Genomic DNA, 17,582 nt, shown 5'->3' with positions numbered 1-17,582 from the left:
CCATAGTGGCTGTACCAATTTACATTTCCACCAACGGTGTAGGAGGGTTCCCTTCTCTCCAGACCCTCTCCAGCATTTCTTGTTTGTAAATTTTTTGAGGATAGCCATTCTGCCAGTGTGAGGTGATATCTCATTGTAGTTTTGATTTGCGTTTCTCTAATATTGAGCATGTGTCCCATGATCTTGATTTGCATTTCTTTCATGTGAAAGTTTGAGGTTTTCCAAGTTTAAAAACCATTTATAGGTTGTTTTTTCCTCCACTTCATTGGACTCTAGTGTATCAGAATTCTGATTGGAAGTGATTGAAACCAGTGTTAACATAGAAGGGAGATAGATGTATTAAAAGGGTATAAGAAGTCATTATCTTGTAGAACCTATGGGCAGAAGTTCAGCAGGATTTACAAGAAGACTGGAACAGGCTACTGAAGATCCATCAGAAATCTAGCCATGCTCTCTCTACCTCTTGCCTCTGCTTTTCTCAGTATATTTGCATCATTCTCTCTCACTAGTCTGGTTGAATATGACCATTCATGGGATTTGGTTTCTATATTACAAGGTCAGTCCAGAGACACTGAAAGTCTCCTTCTCATGTGGAAAGATAATCTCTGATCCAGACAGCCTTCTCTGGAGAGTTACCCGTGGCCTTGGAGTAGGATCATGTAGCAGAAAATTGATGGCTGAAATTCTTGTCCCATATGTAAGAGCAGACAACCTGATAGTGGCTGTGAATAGTAAGGTGTGGGTTTTCTCCTTTGTTCTTTCTTAACTTGAGGCAAGAGGAAGAGATAGAGTAATTTGTGTTCATTGGAGACAACAAAAAATAACATCCATGTTTCTGCCTAGGAGGTAGTACAGTAGCATTCGGCTTTATTCTTCCCTTTCATTCTCTAAGAATTTATTTCTTTTCCAAAGTTGTAATCTATTTCATATCATAGTCTGCTGTTATCATTTAATATATGGTAAACATATTTTCATGACATGAAATCTACAGTACCATAACCATCCCACCCACATTTAAACTCTTCCTGATTTTTTACCAGTGAGATAAATATCTTTGTGACTATATAAGCATACCTGTAATTAGTTCCTGATAATAAATTCTTAGATAATTGCTTATTTTTAAAAGTAAATATTTGAATCTTTCAATTGGTACAACTATTTCCTTATAGAACCCATTTTGCCTATTCCAGTTGCAGGTGGAAACTTACCACACAAGTTGAAACTGTCCTTATTAAGTTTAGAAATCTGTATAGTTTATGCCTGTCATAAGCCTCTTTACAGGGTCATATATATACATTTATATTGATGCAGCATACCCAGTAATTCCTCTAGGCCCAGGAACTTTTGTTTTTTGGATACAGTAAGATTAGACTATCAGGGACAGACTTAACGTTAATTATGAGGGACTGAATAATTCATTTATCTTTTCGTTTTATATATTTACTTGCAATAAGAAATGGAACTGTCAACTATTCCAAAAAACGGAATGGTTCAAATGGAACTGTCGAAAGGTATTTTAAGTCAACGCAGCCAGCATATTCTCTTACTATGGGCAACTTACTATGGGAAGCCAACGGTTTCAAAGGTTGTTTGGAATCTAGACGAAGAGAGCTGGTAGACCTATAGAACCAGACTCTTCCCAGCTAGTATAGTTTGAGGAAGTCTCACCCACCATAAAATATTCTTACCAAAGAACCAGTAATGTTCAAGTTAACTTAGCTAAGCTTCTCCTTTCCTTTAGACAAGTTACTTGAATGGACACAGAAAATGTTTGCCTCCGTGATTATTACTTACTCTTTCATTCATTTGTTCATTCATTTACTTACTGTATATAGGGCTGATCAATCCCCTCTTTTGATATATAGTTAATACATTGAGTTTAGTACTGTCGTATCCTACACCCTAAAGAGTCATTTGGTCTCTTTAGGGCTTAAAGTCTCATATCTGTATTTGAATTTATTATTTTGGTGCAGTGACTTGGTATTCAGGTATTTTTGAGTCTTGGAATAGACTGTGTCACTAATATCTCTCCCTTCCTCCTTCCAACTTCCCACTATATGGAAATATTTCTTTTTGTGTTTTCTAAATATATTCAGTCATTTTTCTTATTACCAAGGATCACCTTTAGACCCCTTTTTGTTGATGAAAATTAATTTGTCAGTTCTTCTGTCTCTGGTGTGTTTGCATTGACAGTAAGAAGGTCTGTTATTTTGGCCAGCAAGTCCTTCTGAGGTTCTTAAGTGAACCTGGCAATTACTATACATTTTGTTCATATGGTTTAGAATATTTTGTGGATTTATAAGTATTTTCCTTTCACATAAATCAAAGAATGGGATCTTTTAATTTAACCTTTTCTCATTTATGATAAAAGAGTATGTTGACTTTTTAAAAGATATTTACCATTGTAGGAAAAAAAAATTTTTCTTGTCGCACTTTCCCAGGAACAAGTGGTGAGACTTAGTACTCAGATTTCAATACTCAAGACTTAATACTGCTTAATACTTAAGCTGTGAATATTTGTTAGTTTGTTACAGCAGAAAATGAGAATTTTCACTTTAAAAGATTAATAAAGTAACAGTCTCTAAAAAATAGATTTCATAGGTATCTAGAATTGTATTCATCCTATACTATCATCTTGGCTGCTTTTTTATTCTCGTCACCATTATCAGCTGCAGCAACTCATTTCCTTTAAGGCAATCATCTTCCTGCCTGAGATAAGTATTTTTCCAAGTTCAAGAATAGCTATAAAAATAGCTATTATATTGAGTTAGCAGTCTCTAATGAGAACACCAGACTTCTCAAATTAAGTTAAAAGCCATTTGGTTGCAAATGAGACCTTCAGTTAGGCAAAACTACTAGTTTGCTGATCCTTTCAGATAAATAGACACAGACATTGAAATAATCCTTTATTTAGTAAGACTAAATGTTTTAGCCATTGGCTTTTTGTGCTGTTTTCTCTTCTTGTCCCAAGGTGCAAAACAGACAATGTATGTTTATTGGGCTAAGAAGTCTTAGAAAACTAAGCAAATTCAAGAAAAGGGAAAGTATAAAACAAGTAAAATGCTATAAGTGCATGCTAGGTCTCTTCAGTCCTGTCGGACTCTTTGTGACCCTTTGGACTGTAGCCCTCCAGGCTCCTCTGTCCATGGGATTCTCCAGACAAGAATATTGGAGTGGATTGACATGCCCTCCTCTGGGGGATATTTCCAGCCCTGGGATTGATCCCGCGTCTCTTACATCTCCTGCATTGGTAGGCGGGTTCTTTGCCACTAGTGCCACCTGGGAAACCCAAAGAAAGTTTAAAACAAAATTCTATCAAAATCGCCTTAATTTTGTATTAAAACTATTAGGAGTGACTCAAACCCAGTAACAGTATTTAGCAATTTTTGTTTTGCTCTATCAATAGGTAAGACTTTGAGGACTATCACATGGGTTTGTCTTAGAAGTATTTTAAGTAAGATTTAAGGAAATAATACTAATATGGAAAGAAGGATATCTTCTGGTCATTAGTTATACTACTAAGTGACTGGTGCTATCTACTGTTTACTTTTAATATTTTCATTTTGGAATTATTTGGAAAATAGTAAATATTATTAATAGTATTTGAGTCCTTCTGATAATATTTTACTATATACTAGATTAGGGTTATATTATTTGCTTGGTTCTTAAAAGTAATTTTTATTGCATCTGTGGACAGAATTCTTTTCTATGATATTTATTTCTGATTTTATAATGGAAAAGGTATGCCTGGCATGGACTGACTAGGTGAATGATTGTTAGTTGAAATAACTGCAAGTAAGTATATCTAGAATATAGCAGCTCTATCAAAGGGATATACCAATGCTGCGTAATTCTGTTTTTTCCTAGTGAAATTGTAAAACATCACACTGACTAAAACTACAAATAAGTGTTTTAACCTGATCTTTTTTTCCTTCATTTAAGTAAGAGAAGAGGGATTGTTAACATTTTCGTTTGTGAGATTTAACATTGTAGCAGCCATGAAATGTAATTACAAGATTTTTTATTTCCATGAGCCTTATGAACAAAAAGAAAAAGCTTGGCTAAGCTTTTAGTTTTTCCTGTCTCTATCTTAAGTTTAAACTACAGAGTAAAAGAAGCCTGTAATTAACGTAAACCTCAGGATTCCCTTAGTGCACTTAAAAGTTATCTTTTCCACTCTAAAAATAGCCCATGCTCATTACTGTTTTGAAAATTTGTGTTGATATAAAGGAGGAAACCACACAATCCAGAGAAAACCATCATTAGCACTTTACTGTGATCTCTCCAGACACGTTAATTACATAGTATTGATCAGACTTTCTGTACAATTTTTCATCTTGCCTTTTTCCTGAAGCATTCTTTATTATAAGCTCTGTTAACATCTTTGGAGACCACCCCATCTTTTGAGTTGGATTACCTTACTTTACTTAAGTTTAAGAAAAAATATTTTTGGAGAAATCCTTGGCAGTCCAGTGGTTAGGACTTTGCACTTTAACTGCTGACGGTGTGGATTCTATCCCTGGTGAGGGAACTAAGATTCTGAAAGCCGTGTAGTGTGGTAAAAAAAAATTATTTTTCAAAATGATATCTGAACAAATACATGTATTCCTCGAAAGGATACTTAAATTGTACTGTGGATTTGTCTTTTTAGAACTAACAATCTGATGAAAAAGCACCATTTTCCTACACTTACAAAAGTACATTGTCTTATCTTGTGTGGTTATGCTTATCTGAATTGCTGTTAAGATTCTATTTGAAAGTCATCCTTAATATTACCAGGGTTCCAGTTTAATTAGGTATAATCTTTGGACCGCTACTCAGAAAAAGTACCCATAGAAGTTTTCTGTGAAAAGATTATGTTATTAAACCCCTTATAAATGTTCTCAAAGTAAATAATTGATAGCCTCTATTGGTTGGCACATACTCAGAAAATAAACTTAACTGTTTATAATAATGTTCCACTTTTTTTATGACAACGGTATGCTTTTAGGAATTTAAACAATCGAGTGTGTGTTATTTATACATTCTTATAATAATTATTTTAGGTCAACTGGCTATTCTGAGGTGATAGTTGTCGTTGGAGGCTGTGAACGAGTTGGAGGATTTAATCTTCCATACACTGAGTGTTACGACCCTGTAACAGGAGAGTGGAAGTCTTTGGCTAAACTTCCCGAATTTACCAAATCAGAGTATGCAGTCTGTGCTCTAAGGAATGACATTCTTGTTTCAGGTAATAAAGAATTATTACGTAGCTACTTTTAATTTAATCACAGCTTGGCCTTTTTAAACCATGACAGTGTCTCAAAAGAAAATAGTAAAGTAGAGATGCCCACTTTAATCAAATCATATTATACAACAAATAAAACTGAAACTGACTTATTGTTCGTAAAAGCAGGTACAAGATAATTTAGAATGATTTACAAAAGAGTCACCAGAAAATGTCTTTAACCATATCATATTTTTAAAATTTATGTTATTGATTTCTTGTTATTTCTACTGAACAACAAAGTGATTCAGTTATACATAATATTTTTCATACTCTTTTCCATTATAATTTATCATAGGATATTGACTGCAGTACCCTGCACTGTACAGTAGGCCATATTATGTTTTAAATGCTCTCAAATACATATAGAATATATACAGTTTTTAAAACTTGTTTACTTTAAGGAACACAGTAAAGTATATAAAGTGAAGAGCGCTCAGAGTTAAGCATCTCTCATCCACCCATGTTTTCTGAAATTCTCCCCAAAGTTTATGAAATAAGATTTTTCTTAAAATTCTTAACTTGAACTTTCATTATAATACGTGATATGTTACCTCTAAAGTCAGACAATAATGTGACAGATTTATACAAAGTGTAACAACAGTGTCTATAATTTTAAATTTGTTAAACAATTTTACCAGTTTTGCAGGTTACTCTGCTATTATACATTGAATAATATAACAACACATTATTTTGTATAGTGGTATACTTTTTTTTAAAATGGCTGATTTTTAAAAATCTTTCTGGAATAATTCTTTTGTCCAGGTGCTTCTGTTTTCTGACTCTTAAATGAACAGTCTTATACACTAAACTGTAGAAAAAAATGTAGAATAGTAGGATTGTAAAATTCTATTATTCTACATTAAAATTAGGATAGTAAGATTCATATTCTACATTTTATTACTTGGGGCATGTAATGATTATTTCTCAAAATAACAATGGACAAGGTTAAATCTGCTCTGTAATCTATTTCCATTTGAAGTTTTAAGAGGGTCTTTGTTTCATTTATTGAACTGAATCCTTAAATTCTTGGACTGGGTGACTATTTCAGTGTTTTCATTATTTATGCCTTTGGCATAGATCCCTTGGTGATGTACTTGTTAGTGTATGTGCAATCTTTTGCATTTTTAGGTGGAAGAATCAATGGACGTGATGTCTGGATTTATAACTCACAGTTAAATATTTGGATCAGAGTTGCTTCTCTAAATAAAGGCAGATGGCGTCACAAAATGGCTGTCCTCCTTGGTAAAGTAAGAGAAACCACTTTTTGTTATTATTGCTGGTACCTTTCCAGAATAAATACCACAGATGAATCCTTCATTTTACTCAGCCTCTGGGTATTTTGGACTCAGCTTGTATTTCCTTTCATTTCTAACCTCAGTACATAAACTGAAGATATAAACAATTTGACACTGTACTTTTGAATGGATATTTTGTTCTCCCAACTTGGAATTCGTAGCAGTGCAGCACATTTCTTTTCTCATGCACCATTGGCTTCTAAATGCCTGAGAAGCACTGGAAAATAAAGGAGTACATCAAGTACAAAAACAGGCCAGTGTCTAATCCAAACAGTTTTTTTTCCTTTTACTGACTTCGGCATTCAGGCCAAGATATATTTATCTAGAGTCATATTATTTTATCTTTATTATTTGTACAAGTAGGGACAAAGCAAATAAGTGTTAAGATAAACTCACCAGCTTATTTTAAAGCAAAACTTACTGGCTGCAGCTAATAAATATAAAAAAACATATAATCTGATTCTGGACCATTCACTGTCCTTAGGAACTTGAGAATCACTAGTAGACTAGTGGCAACTACAACCAGTTTTTTCAAGTTAAATTAATATAAAAAGCTGTTACACAAAGCAGATAAAAATACAGCTGTATAACAAGGGCTCACTTGGATTCTTTTCCTGCCTCCGTCTCTGTCAGCTCCTCTAAAGCCACTTCAGATTGCTGAGCATTCTAAGTAAAAGCAACATACTTGGCTTGCACATTTTTTTTGAAGTGTGGTTGATTTATAATATTGTGTTGATTTCAAGTATATAGCACAGTGATTCGTGGTTTAGGGGTTTTATTTGTTTGCTCATTATATTCCATTATAGGTTATCACAAGAAACTGAATATATCACACATACGTTTTTTATTGGTCCCCTGTTATCCTCTACTAAAATGATTGCTACCTCTTAAGCCCTCTTGTGGAGGCATTTTAGAGCCACCAATGAGAAAGCAGAACTGCTCTAGTTGGAACAGAGATGATGCCAGGAACCTTTCCCACTCAGTCACCTATCAGTTCTCATTCCTTCCCTCTTATCTCCCCACAAAAGCTTCTTAAAAACTCTGTACTGTAGAGCTTCTCAAAGTACAGTTTGAAAGCTACTGTTAATTCCTAAGGGTACTGATCTAGTGTGCTGCTGCCACTGACAAAACTAGTGAAATAATGAGGACCTTAAGGTAGGTGTAGTGAAAATAAAATACTAACAGTATTTTCTAAAAACACTGGTTTGTTAATATAGTTTTGGTAGCTATACATCAAGAATGATAACATAAAAGGGGCAGGTAAAATAATTAAGGGGTTGAAAGAGATGAGGTCGGACTAAAAACATTATAATTCTTTATTCTGAACATAGAAAAGCATATGAAAATGACTGATGTTCCAAACATCATTTATGGATTGACGAACACAAATTTACTTCATAAATATTAGTATACTTGACTTGAAGTTACCCAAAACTTGGAAGCACTAATTCAAAAAATAAAAGGATTCCTTCTGTCCTTCCACAGCAAGTACTCAATTCATGGAAAACAGTTATCCCAAAAATTACATTCAAGGCTGAATTCAAACCTATAAAGTTTTTTAAAGCATAAATATTTTCTGTTAAGGAAACCTAGGATGGTTTGGAATATAGTATCTTAGAGCAAGAAGCAATCTTAGAAAATATTTAACTTTTTCAATTTATGAAGAACTGAATCCAGAGAGATGAAGTCATTTGCTCAAGGTTGCACAGAAAGTGATAAAGCAGGGACAAAAGCTCAGATTTTCTCAGTCTAGGAGCCGTTTATCTTGAGGCTCATAGCATACATTTTTAGTTTATGCATGTAGTGTAGTATTAAAGTTTAACCCTCAAAATTATATGATAAGTACTATTATTGTATACATGTTTAGATTGAGGAAATTAAGACAGAGTTTGAAAGAGTATAGGTAAACTGCCCAAGGTCTTATGTGCAGTGGCAGAGCCAATGTGGACTCTACCTCTCCTGACCTCAAAGCTGTGCCCTTAAGTACTACATTATACCTTGGTTTCTATACCCCTTCCATAGCTGCATGACCTTGAATAGGTTACCTAACCTCTCTGGGCTATACGGTGTTGGGAGAATAGACCCACTAACAGATCATGTTAAATGTGAGAAATGCAAAATTGAAGTAACAGTGGCTGCAAAGGAAATTTGCCACAGTACAGAAAGAAAGATTGTGGACATACTTGAATGACAATGTGTAAACATAAAGTTTGGCCTTGACTGTTTGGCATTCATTGTTAGACTAGTAAAAGGAGTTGATGAGGTATTTTAGGAAGATTAATCTATGGCGTATAGAGTACAAGAGTGGAGACCAGGAGGAGATTGAGAGGTATGAAATGATACGGACCCTGAGGAAGGACAGTGGCAGTGGGAAACAAAAGGAAGGGACAGATGTGAGAGATGCTGTGAAAGAAGGCTCAGTAGAACTTAATAGTTAGATATCAGTTCAGTGGCAAGCGACTCCAGTACTGTTGCCTAGAAAATCCCATGGATTGAGGAGCATGGTAGGCTGCAGTCCATGGGATCGCTATGAGTTGGTCATGACTGAGTGACTTCACGTTTCACTTTCACGCATTGGAGAAGGAAATGGCAACCCACTCCAGTGTTCTTGCCTGGAGAATCCCAGGGACAGGGGAGCCTGGTAGGCTGCCATCTATGGGGTCGCGCAGAGTCAGACACGACTTAAGTGACTTAGCATTAGCATCAGTTCAGTTCAGTCCTCAGTTGTGTCCGACTCTCCGCAACCCCATGAATCACAGCACGCCAGGCCTCCCTGTCCATCACCAACTCCCGGAGTTCACTCAAACCCATGTCCACAGAGTCGGTGATGCCATCCAGCCATCTCATTCTCTGTCGTCCCCTTCTCCTCCCACCCCCAACCTTTCCTAGCATCAGAGTCTTTTCCAGTGAGTCAACTCTTCACATGAGGTGGCCAAAGTATTGCAGTTTCAGCTTTAGCATCAGTCCTTCCAATGAATACCCAGGACTGATCTCCCTTAGAATGGACTGGTTGGATCTCCTTGCAGTCCAAGGGACTCTCAAGAGTCTTCTCCAACACCACAGTTCAAAAGCATCAATTCTTCAGCGATCAGCTTTCTTCACAGTCCAACTCTCACATCCATACATGACCACGGGAAAAACCATAGCCTTGACTAGACGGACCTTTGTTGGCAAAGTAATGTCTCTGCTTTTTAATATACTATCAAGGTTGGTCATAACTTTCCTTCCAAGGAGTAAGCGTCTTTTAATTTCAGGGCTGCATTCAGCATCATTAGATACAGATGCAGAGAAAAGTTGATGATGATTGTTCATTAAAAGAATTGTGGATGTTAAACTGGAGAGCTTCTATAGGTTAATGATTTCTTGTATATCTCATGATGCTTAATGGTATTCTGCATGTAGCTGATTTAATAAATGCCCTGTTGATCGTTCACTTGTCCTACTTCCTCTTATTTGTGAAAAGAAAATGTATATGAAAGCTCTTTGAAATACACAGTCTAGAGTTCATTATGTGCCAGGTACTTTTCTAGGCATTATAGGAACTAAATTAAAGAACAAAATAGGCCCTGCCTTCAAAGATCTCACAGTCTAGTAATCATTACCTAGTATTTTAGTTTCTAGCTTTATTCTATTTTAGAGCTTTATTCTAGCTTTATAATATTCAAATATTTTCACCATACGTGAATATGAGCATTTATGCCAAATCCTGTATTTCTCAATGCAAGTAGTATTGCTGCTAACGGGATGAAGATTGCTTCTTACTTTAAGCTCTACATGTCCTTTTGTGCATAAAACAGAGATATAGTACATGAACACATATACAGTATATCTGTGGTATTAAAAATTTTGCTGAACGGGGCTATTATGAAAAAAAAATGTCTACTATATCTCCTTGGTGGTAGTGAGAGGATGATAATTTTTTAAAAGGTCCAGAAACGGAGCTAAATATATTGCAGTTACAGTTACCAGGAACTTTTAAAGGGAAGAGATCCCTTCATTCTTTAGCCAACTAGTTAAAAATTCAAACTTGTGATAATTAAGATTTTTTTCCATGTATTTTACATGTAGGTATATGTTGTTGGAGGCTATGATGGGCAAAACAGACTTAGCAGCGTAGAATGTTATGATTCCTTTTCAAATCGATGGACTGAAGTTGCTCCCCTTAAGGAAGCAGTAAGTTCTCCTGCCGTGACCAGCTGTGTAGGCAAATTGTTTGTGATTGGTGGAGGACCTGATGATAATACTTGTTCTGATAAGGTAAGCCATGTTTTCTTACAGAAATAACCACTGATATACACAAGAAGAGAAATACAAATGGCCTAACAAGTAGGTAGTTTGGTCCCCTAGTGTGAAAGGTCTTTTAAAAATTGTCTGGTACTTTATACTTTGGGAGGAAAACATTGAGTTTCAGGTTACTAAAGTGAAGTCATGATACATCTAACATTTTTCTGTTAAAAGTATGCTTTAATCTTTTTGAGATGAGACTATTCTCAGATTTGACATCTTGTACTAAATAAACCATTTTAAAACCTTTTACTAGTATGGTTTACAGAATCAAAAAATTATTTGTTCAGAATACAATTATTAAGTGAACTAGCAAAGGGTGAGACAGTAACCAGTTATACTGCTTTCAAATGGGTCATTTTCTCTGTACTTTGAAAATACTCTTTAGAACAAAGATAAGGGAAGAAAACCTCTCTAATGTAAACCATAGGATGGCTCAAAGCTGCTGCAGTTCATTAAATTCCTGGGACAATAGAACATGTGTCATAATGACAGCTCTGAAAGTACTCTCTTTATTCTGGAGACAAGTATCTAATGCCTGATTCATTTAACAGTAGTTTACTAAATTTTGTCAATCAATAAATTTTTTCTCAAATTTTAATGTAATGTCAAATGTTACATATTTAGAATTCATTAATTTAGAACTTGTGATAATATAAAGTGTAGTAAATTGAGGTTCCCTTGTATTCTTTTGAAGAAAAGGCTCCCTAAATATGTAAAGAAACTGATTTCAAATTGAGGCATATTTATCTTATGTAACAGAATTTTTAAAAATCTAGACGTTAATTTTAATGGGAACAAAGCAAACCTGGTAGCCATTCATCCTAGAAACAATCTGTGTTTGTTTGTCACTCTGTTCTGCTTGATAATTCAGATATTTCATTCTCAAGCCAGCCTCCCTTAATTCTATGAATTAATGGAATTTTATTTTAATCATGTTTTTCTATATTGGCAAACTTTTTATTAAGTAAATTTGCATTCTTATTGAGAAATTTTAATTAATTATTTCTATATATTATTAGGTTCAATCCTATGATCCAGAAACCAATTCTTGGCTACTTCGTGCAGCTATTCCTATTGCCAAGAGGTGTATAACAGCTGTATCCTTAAACAACCTGATATATGTTGCTGGTGGACTGACCAAGGCGATATACTGTTATGATCCAGTTGAAGATTACTGGATGCATGTACAGAATACATTCAGCCGACAGGTAATAGCATAAAACAGACCAAAAGAAAAATCAGTGTAGGAGAGACCGAGTACTGTACCAGTATGAATATACAGTAACTTCACACTGTTCCATGTATACTTGGATTATTTCACAGTTCTTTGAAAGTTCCACATATAGCATATGGTGTACTTGTTTTGAACTCCTTCCAAGGAGTGGATTATTGAAATAACTTTTTACTGTCCCGTGGTAAAGTAGGTATTGTACTTGGTCTGTTGGGTTTTTTCCCCCTTGACCTTTAACAGACTCCTGCTCCAGTTCTTATTCCTCTCTCTTGTACATTTCAAAAGAGAGGAAATGCTCCCAAACTGGTTTCTTTGCTTCTGCAGTTAGAAACTAGGTAACATGTTTTTTTTTTTGTTATAAAGAAAATGGCTACACTTGGTTCTCTTTCATTCACACTGCATTTGTACTCTTCCTCTGCCTTTGCTGCTGCTAAGTCGCTTCAGTCATGTCTGACTCTGTGTGACCCCATAGACAGCAGCCCACCAGGCTCCACTGTCCCTGGGATTCTCCAGGCAAGAACACTGGAGTGGGTTGCCATTTCCTTCTCCAATTCGTGAAAGTGAAGTCCCTCAGTCATGTCTAACTCTTCACAACCCCATGGACCCCTCCTCCGTCCATGGGATTTTCCAGGCAAGAGTACTGGAGTGGCTTGCCATTGCCTTCTCCTTACTCTGCCTCTACCCCACCCCAAAAAGGCCTTCCCTTGGCCTTTTAATTCATAATTCTACCCTCCTTCCTTCCACCATCAAAATGTTTGATGGCCCTGATGCTGGAAATCTGGCTCTACCCATACCACTTTTGAGGTGTTGTACCCACAAAGGTCGTTACTAATAATTTTCTGAGTCTCATTCATGTTCTCTTGGTTTTTTTCTACCCAACCCTTTAATATGAGTATTGCCTGAGCCTCTTTTCCCTGCCCTTTTCCCAGTTTATACTCATTCCTGCTCAGTACTGATGACTTCAAATCTTATTCTCCATTAAAGCCTCTCTCCTGTGCTCCAGACTCAAATTTCCAACTGCCTATATAATATGTTCTAAGACTTCAAATTTAAAACAAAATTCACCTTCTTCCCCAAGCTTACTTTCTCTGTTTCCAAACAACCTAGCGAATGGAAAAACACTTTTTCTCCCTTATTCACAACACTTCTGACACAGATATGTGAGTTTATTCCCACACCAATCAACTCCCCATCTCCAACTGGTGTCTTACAGTTCAATTCGGATCTGACACAACCTGAAGTTAGCTTCAGATTTTACGGACACAGTCCCACAAGACTACCACTGCTTCAGATGCCAGTCACAAGTCTCAGGTTGTCACCACTACTTCTGAGCATTCAACTATAAATCAAGGTTTTTACAGTCCCCTCCATGATTCAGTAATTTTCTCAGGAAAAAACTTATTTATGTTTACAGCTTGTTACAAAGGACATAGATGAACAGCCAGATAGAAAGGTACCCACAGTCAGGTCTGGAAGGATCCCAAGCACAGAACTTTCTGTCCTCATGGATTTGTGGTGCTCTATCCTCCTAGCACATGGATGTGTTTATCAACCTAGAAGCTCTCAACATCCTAACTTTTGGGATTTTTATGGAGGCTTTATCATGTATGCATGATCAATTATAAATCAATTTCTAGCCCTTCTCCCCTCTCCAGAGAAGGGAGGGTGTAGGAGAAACCCTTTTGAAGCTTCTAATGTCTTGTTTTTTTAACCCATTTTACCACTAGTATCTGTTGCTTGCATTTGCTATCCAGATGGTATGTATTCTTGCCTTTGTTCATTCTGTCCGCTTAGCCTTTAATGCCTTTTCTACCTTCTCTACTTGTCTTTCAAGGACCACTGCATAGTTACAACAGTCTGAGATTGCCCTGTTCCGAATTAATGTCTTTTCTTTCTGATCTGTCACTACACTTAACCTCTATTAGTAAATATTTATTGAATAAGTAAACAAATAGTGAAGTAACAGAGGGTCCTTATGTTAAGACAATTTTATATACCATATAAGAAATATAGACTGTAAGGATAACGACTAGGGTTTGGGTATAACACTATTTTTCTGAAGTTGTTGACATTGAAGTATAGTCTCCAATTAGTAATGTATTCAGAGTAACAATCCCTCAGTTGATGAAAGGGACATAATAGGATCTTCATTTTCACGGTACAAAGGGAACATAGTCTTCTGTCCCTCTTATATCACATTTAAGTAAAATGAACTGCAGTTCCCTAGTTCATTGTCCTCCTGCAAGAGACAGGTGAGAATGTGCCCTGCCACAGAAGAACCCTTGTTATGGTCACATTCAGCTGTATGACAGGTGTTTACACTTACTTCTAAATTTTTTAACCAAATCTTTTTTTTATTGGTTTAATTACAGTGAATATTTTTAAATATACTGCATTTTCACTAAGAGCTACTATTCACTGAGAAGTTGACTGTACTATATAAAACAATAGCAGAGCTTAGGAAGATAATTGCAGGGGTCGCACAGAGTCGTACACGACTGAAGTGACTTAGCAGTAGCAGCAGCAGCAGCATAACACACAGAGAAGGCAATGGCAAGCCACTCCAGTACTCTTGCCTAGAAAATCGCATGGGCAGAGGAGCCTGGTGGGCTGCAGTCCATGGGGTCGCTACTAGTCGGACACGACTGAGCAACTTCACTTTCACTTTTCACTTTCACACATTGGAGAAGGAAATGGCAACCCACTCCAGTGTTCTTGCCTGGAGAATCCCAGGGATGGCGGAGCCTGGTTGGCTGCCATCTGTGGCGTCACACAGAGTCAGACACCACTAAAGCGACTTAGCAGCAGCAGCAGCAGCATAACACAGAGCATATAAAGAACATGTTTTTTTTTTAATTGGAGGCTAATTACTTTACAATATTGTGGTGGTTTTTGCCATACATTCACATGAATCAGCCATGGGTGTACATGTGTTCCCCATCCTGAACCTCCCTTCCACCTCCCTCCCCATCTCATCCTTCAGGGTCATCCTAGTGCACCAGACCTGAGCACCCTGTCTCATGCATTGAACCTGGACTGGCAGTCTATTTCACATATGATAATATACTAAAGAATATGTCTTTAACTAAATGATTGAGATAAAATTAAGGAAAAACAAGAGGACATATATGGCACATTTTCCTTAATTAGACAGTGCCTGATAGTGACTTCAGAAATTTCAAGGAACATTTAGATCAGAAATATATTAAATCTATATTAAAGTCTTAAGACTAGTATATCAAATCTCTTGAAATAAAAAATACTGAGATTTCTGGGATTATCTTTTCTCCCCTGGGCCATTCTTACAACCAGTACCTCTAAATGTATCTGTGTATGTATTATTGATAGGCAAGTTTTGAACCATCTGTGAGTCTTTGCCTACCCTTTTAATACTAATCAAATGAAAAATGATAAATCAACTATTTCATGAAATCTACCAATTTCATGGTAGAAAGCTATTTGAGTCAAAGGTTACAGTTTTAAAGTGCTTAGAATATTGAATGACCAAAAAAAGAGCGGAAAAAATGAGCTCTTTTTGTGCGGTCATAATGGACCCAGCATTTTTCCCTGCTGTACCTTGCTATTTTCATGCCTTTTGACATTGCATAATTCCTAAAAGCCACAACTTGATATTATAAACATATTTTCCATTTTAATTTTCATCAGGAACATATTTTTTTAATTGTGAAATTTTTTTACTGACTGATGAAGTATTTTTCTAGCCTTCTTCAGTAGACTAGGTATTTAAAATGTCACTAAAGTTTAGAATAATAAATGAAAAGAAATCTGATTCTTTTTCTTTATTGTTGGCATTTTAATGATTAAACATTATTTAAAAATAATTAAGGAGAGGTATGTTTTACAATATTAAAATTGTGTTTCATTTAAGTTATGAAAAATAACATTTAAAACTTCATGTGTTATTAAGTTAATTTTTATTACTAGCTGCCATTACTCTTGAGACTATCATAGAGTAAAATAAACTACTATGCAAGTCATTTCCTGGTACAAGTGAATACCAGTTTTGAAGATTGCTTGTTTCAATTAATTCTGAGCACTATTTAAGAAACGATATTAATAACAATATCCTATAATTGTATAGTTTAAGAATCATCATCCAAATGACTATAAAGTTGAATAGTGCAAGCCAGCTTGTACTTAAAAACTAAGGATATTGATTTTTGTGGTATTTAGAATTTTCAGAATTTATAGAAAGAGCTCATTGTGCTTTTGATGAAAAGTGTTATAGTTTGGCACATAATTGATTCAATTCATAGGTGGTATTCTACATAAAAATTTGCCATTCACTAGTGATAATGGGCCAAGTCATTCTGGGTGTATATAAACTCTAATGTAGGCATTTTTAAGTACTCACTTATTCTTCTAGACCCAAAAATACTATCCTCTATTATATAAATGCACCAAGGTTTAATTTTTTCTACAAAGGTGAAATTTATATATCACAAATCTGATCAAGTGAAAACGTTTGTTGTACTCACTGGTAGAACCTATCCATTGTTGGTTATGTGGAAGCAGGGTCAGTTCAGTCGCTCAGTCGTGTCCGACTTTCTGCGACCCCGTGAATCACAGCACGCCAGGCCTCCCTGTCCATCACCAACTCCCGGAGTTCACTCAAACTCATGTCCACAGAGTCGGTGATGCCATCCAACCATCTCATCCTCTGTCGCCCCCTTCTCCTCCTGCCCCCACTCCCTCCCAGTGTCAGTCTTTTCCAGTGAGTCAACTCTTCGCATGAGGTGGCCAAAGTATTGGAGTTTCAGCTTTAGCCTCAGTCCTTCCAATGAACACCCAGGATTGATCTCCTTTAGAATGGACTGGTTGGATCTCCTTGCAGTCCAAGGGACTTGCAAGAGTCTTCTCCAACACCACCAAAAGCATCAATTCTTCGGCGATCAGCTTTCTTCACAGTCAAACTCTCACATCCATACATGACCACGGGAAAAACCATAGCCTTGACTAGACGGACCTTTGTTGGCAAAGTAATGTCTCTGCTTTTTAATATACTATCAAGGTTGGTCATAACTTTCCTTCCAAGGAGTAAGCATCTTTTAATTTCCTGGCTGCGGTCAGCATCCGCAGTGATTTTGGAGCCCAAAAAAATAAAGTCTGACACTGTTTCCACTGTTTCCCCATCCATTTCCCATGAAGTGATGGGACTAGATGCCATGATCTTCGTTTTCTGAATGTTGAGCTTTAAGCCAACTTTTTCACTCTCCTCTTTCACTTTCATCAAGAGGCTTTTTAGTTCCTCTTCACTTTCTGCCATAAGGGTGGTGTCATCTGCATATCTGAGGTTATTGAAATTTCTCCCAGCAATCTTGATTCCAGCTTGTGCTTCTTCCAGCCCAGCATTCCTCATGATGTACTCTGCATATAAGTTAAAGAAGCAGGGTGACAATATACAGTCTTGACTTACTCCTTTTCCTATTTGGAACCAGTCTGTTGTTCCATGTCCAGTTCTAACTGTTGCTTCCTGACC

At 36.2% G+C, this 17,582-nt stretch overlaps 1 protein-coding gene across 7 annotated transcripts in view; it reads left to right on the top strand.

Annotated features, from left to right (window-relative positions):
* The window catches only part of KLHL24 (kelch like family member 24), a 39,941-nt gene that overhangs the window by 16,201 nt on the left and 6,158 nt on the right, over positions 1–17,582 (top strand). For all 7 annotated transcript variants that reach the window (XM_055409476.2, XM_055409502.2, XM_088838734.1 and 4 more), the window contains 4 exons: positions 5,046–5,230; positions 6,398–6,516; positions 10,633–10,821; positions 11,871–12,059. In XM_055409476.2, coding sequence (XP_055265451.1) covers positions 5,046–5,230; positions 6,398–6,516; positions 10,633–10,821; positions 11,871–12,059 — 682 coding nt within the window. The remainder of the gene's footprint in view (positions 1–5,045; positions 5,231–6,397; positions 6,517–10,632; positions 10,822–11,870; positions 12,060–17,582) is intronic.

This window comes from Moschus berezovskii, chromosome 1 (assembly GCF_049115385.1).
Source record: "Moschus berezovskii isolate FMDL1 chromosome 1, NW_MosBer_1.0, whole genome shotgun sequence".
NCBI lineage: Eukaryota > Metazoa > Chordata > Mammalia > Artiodactyla > Moschidae > Moschus > Moschus berezovskii.
Note: the sequence above shows the minus strand (reverse complement) of the source record. Positions and strands in the feature narration are given on the sequence as shown.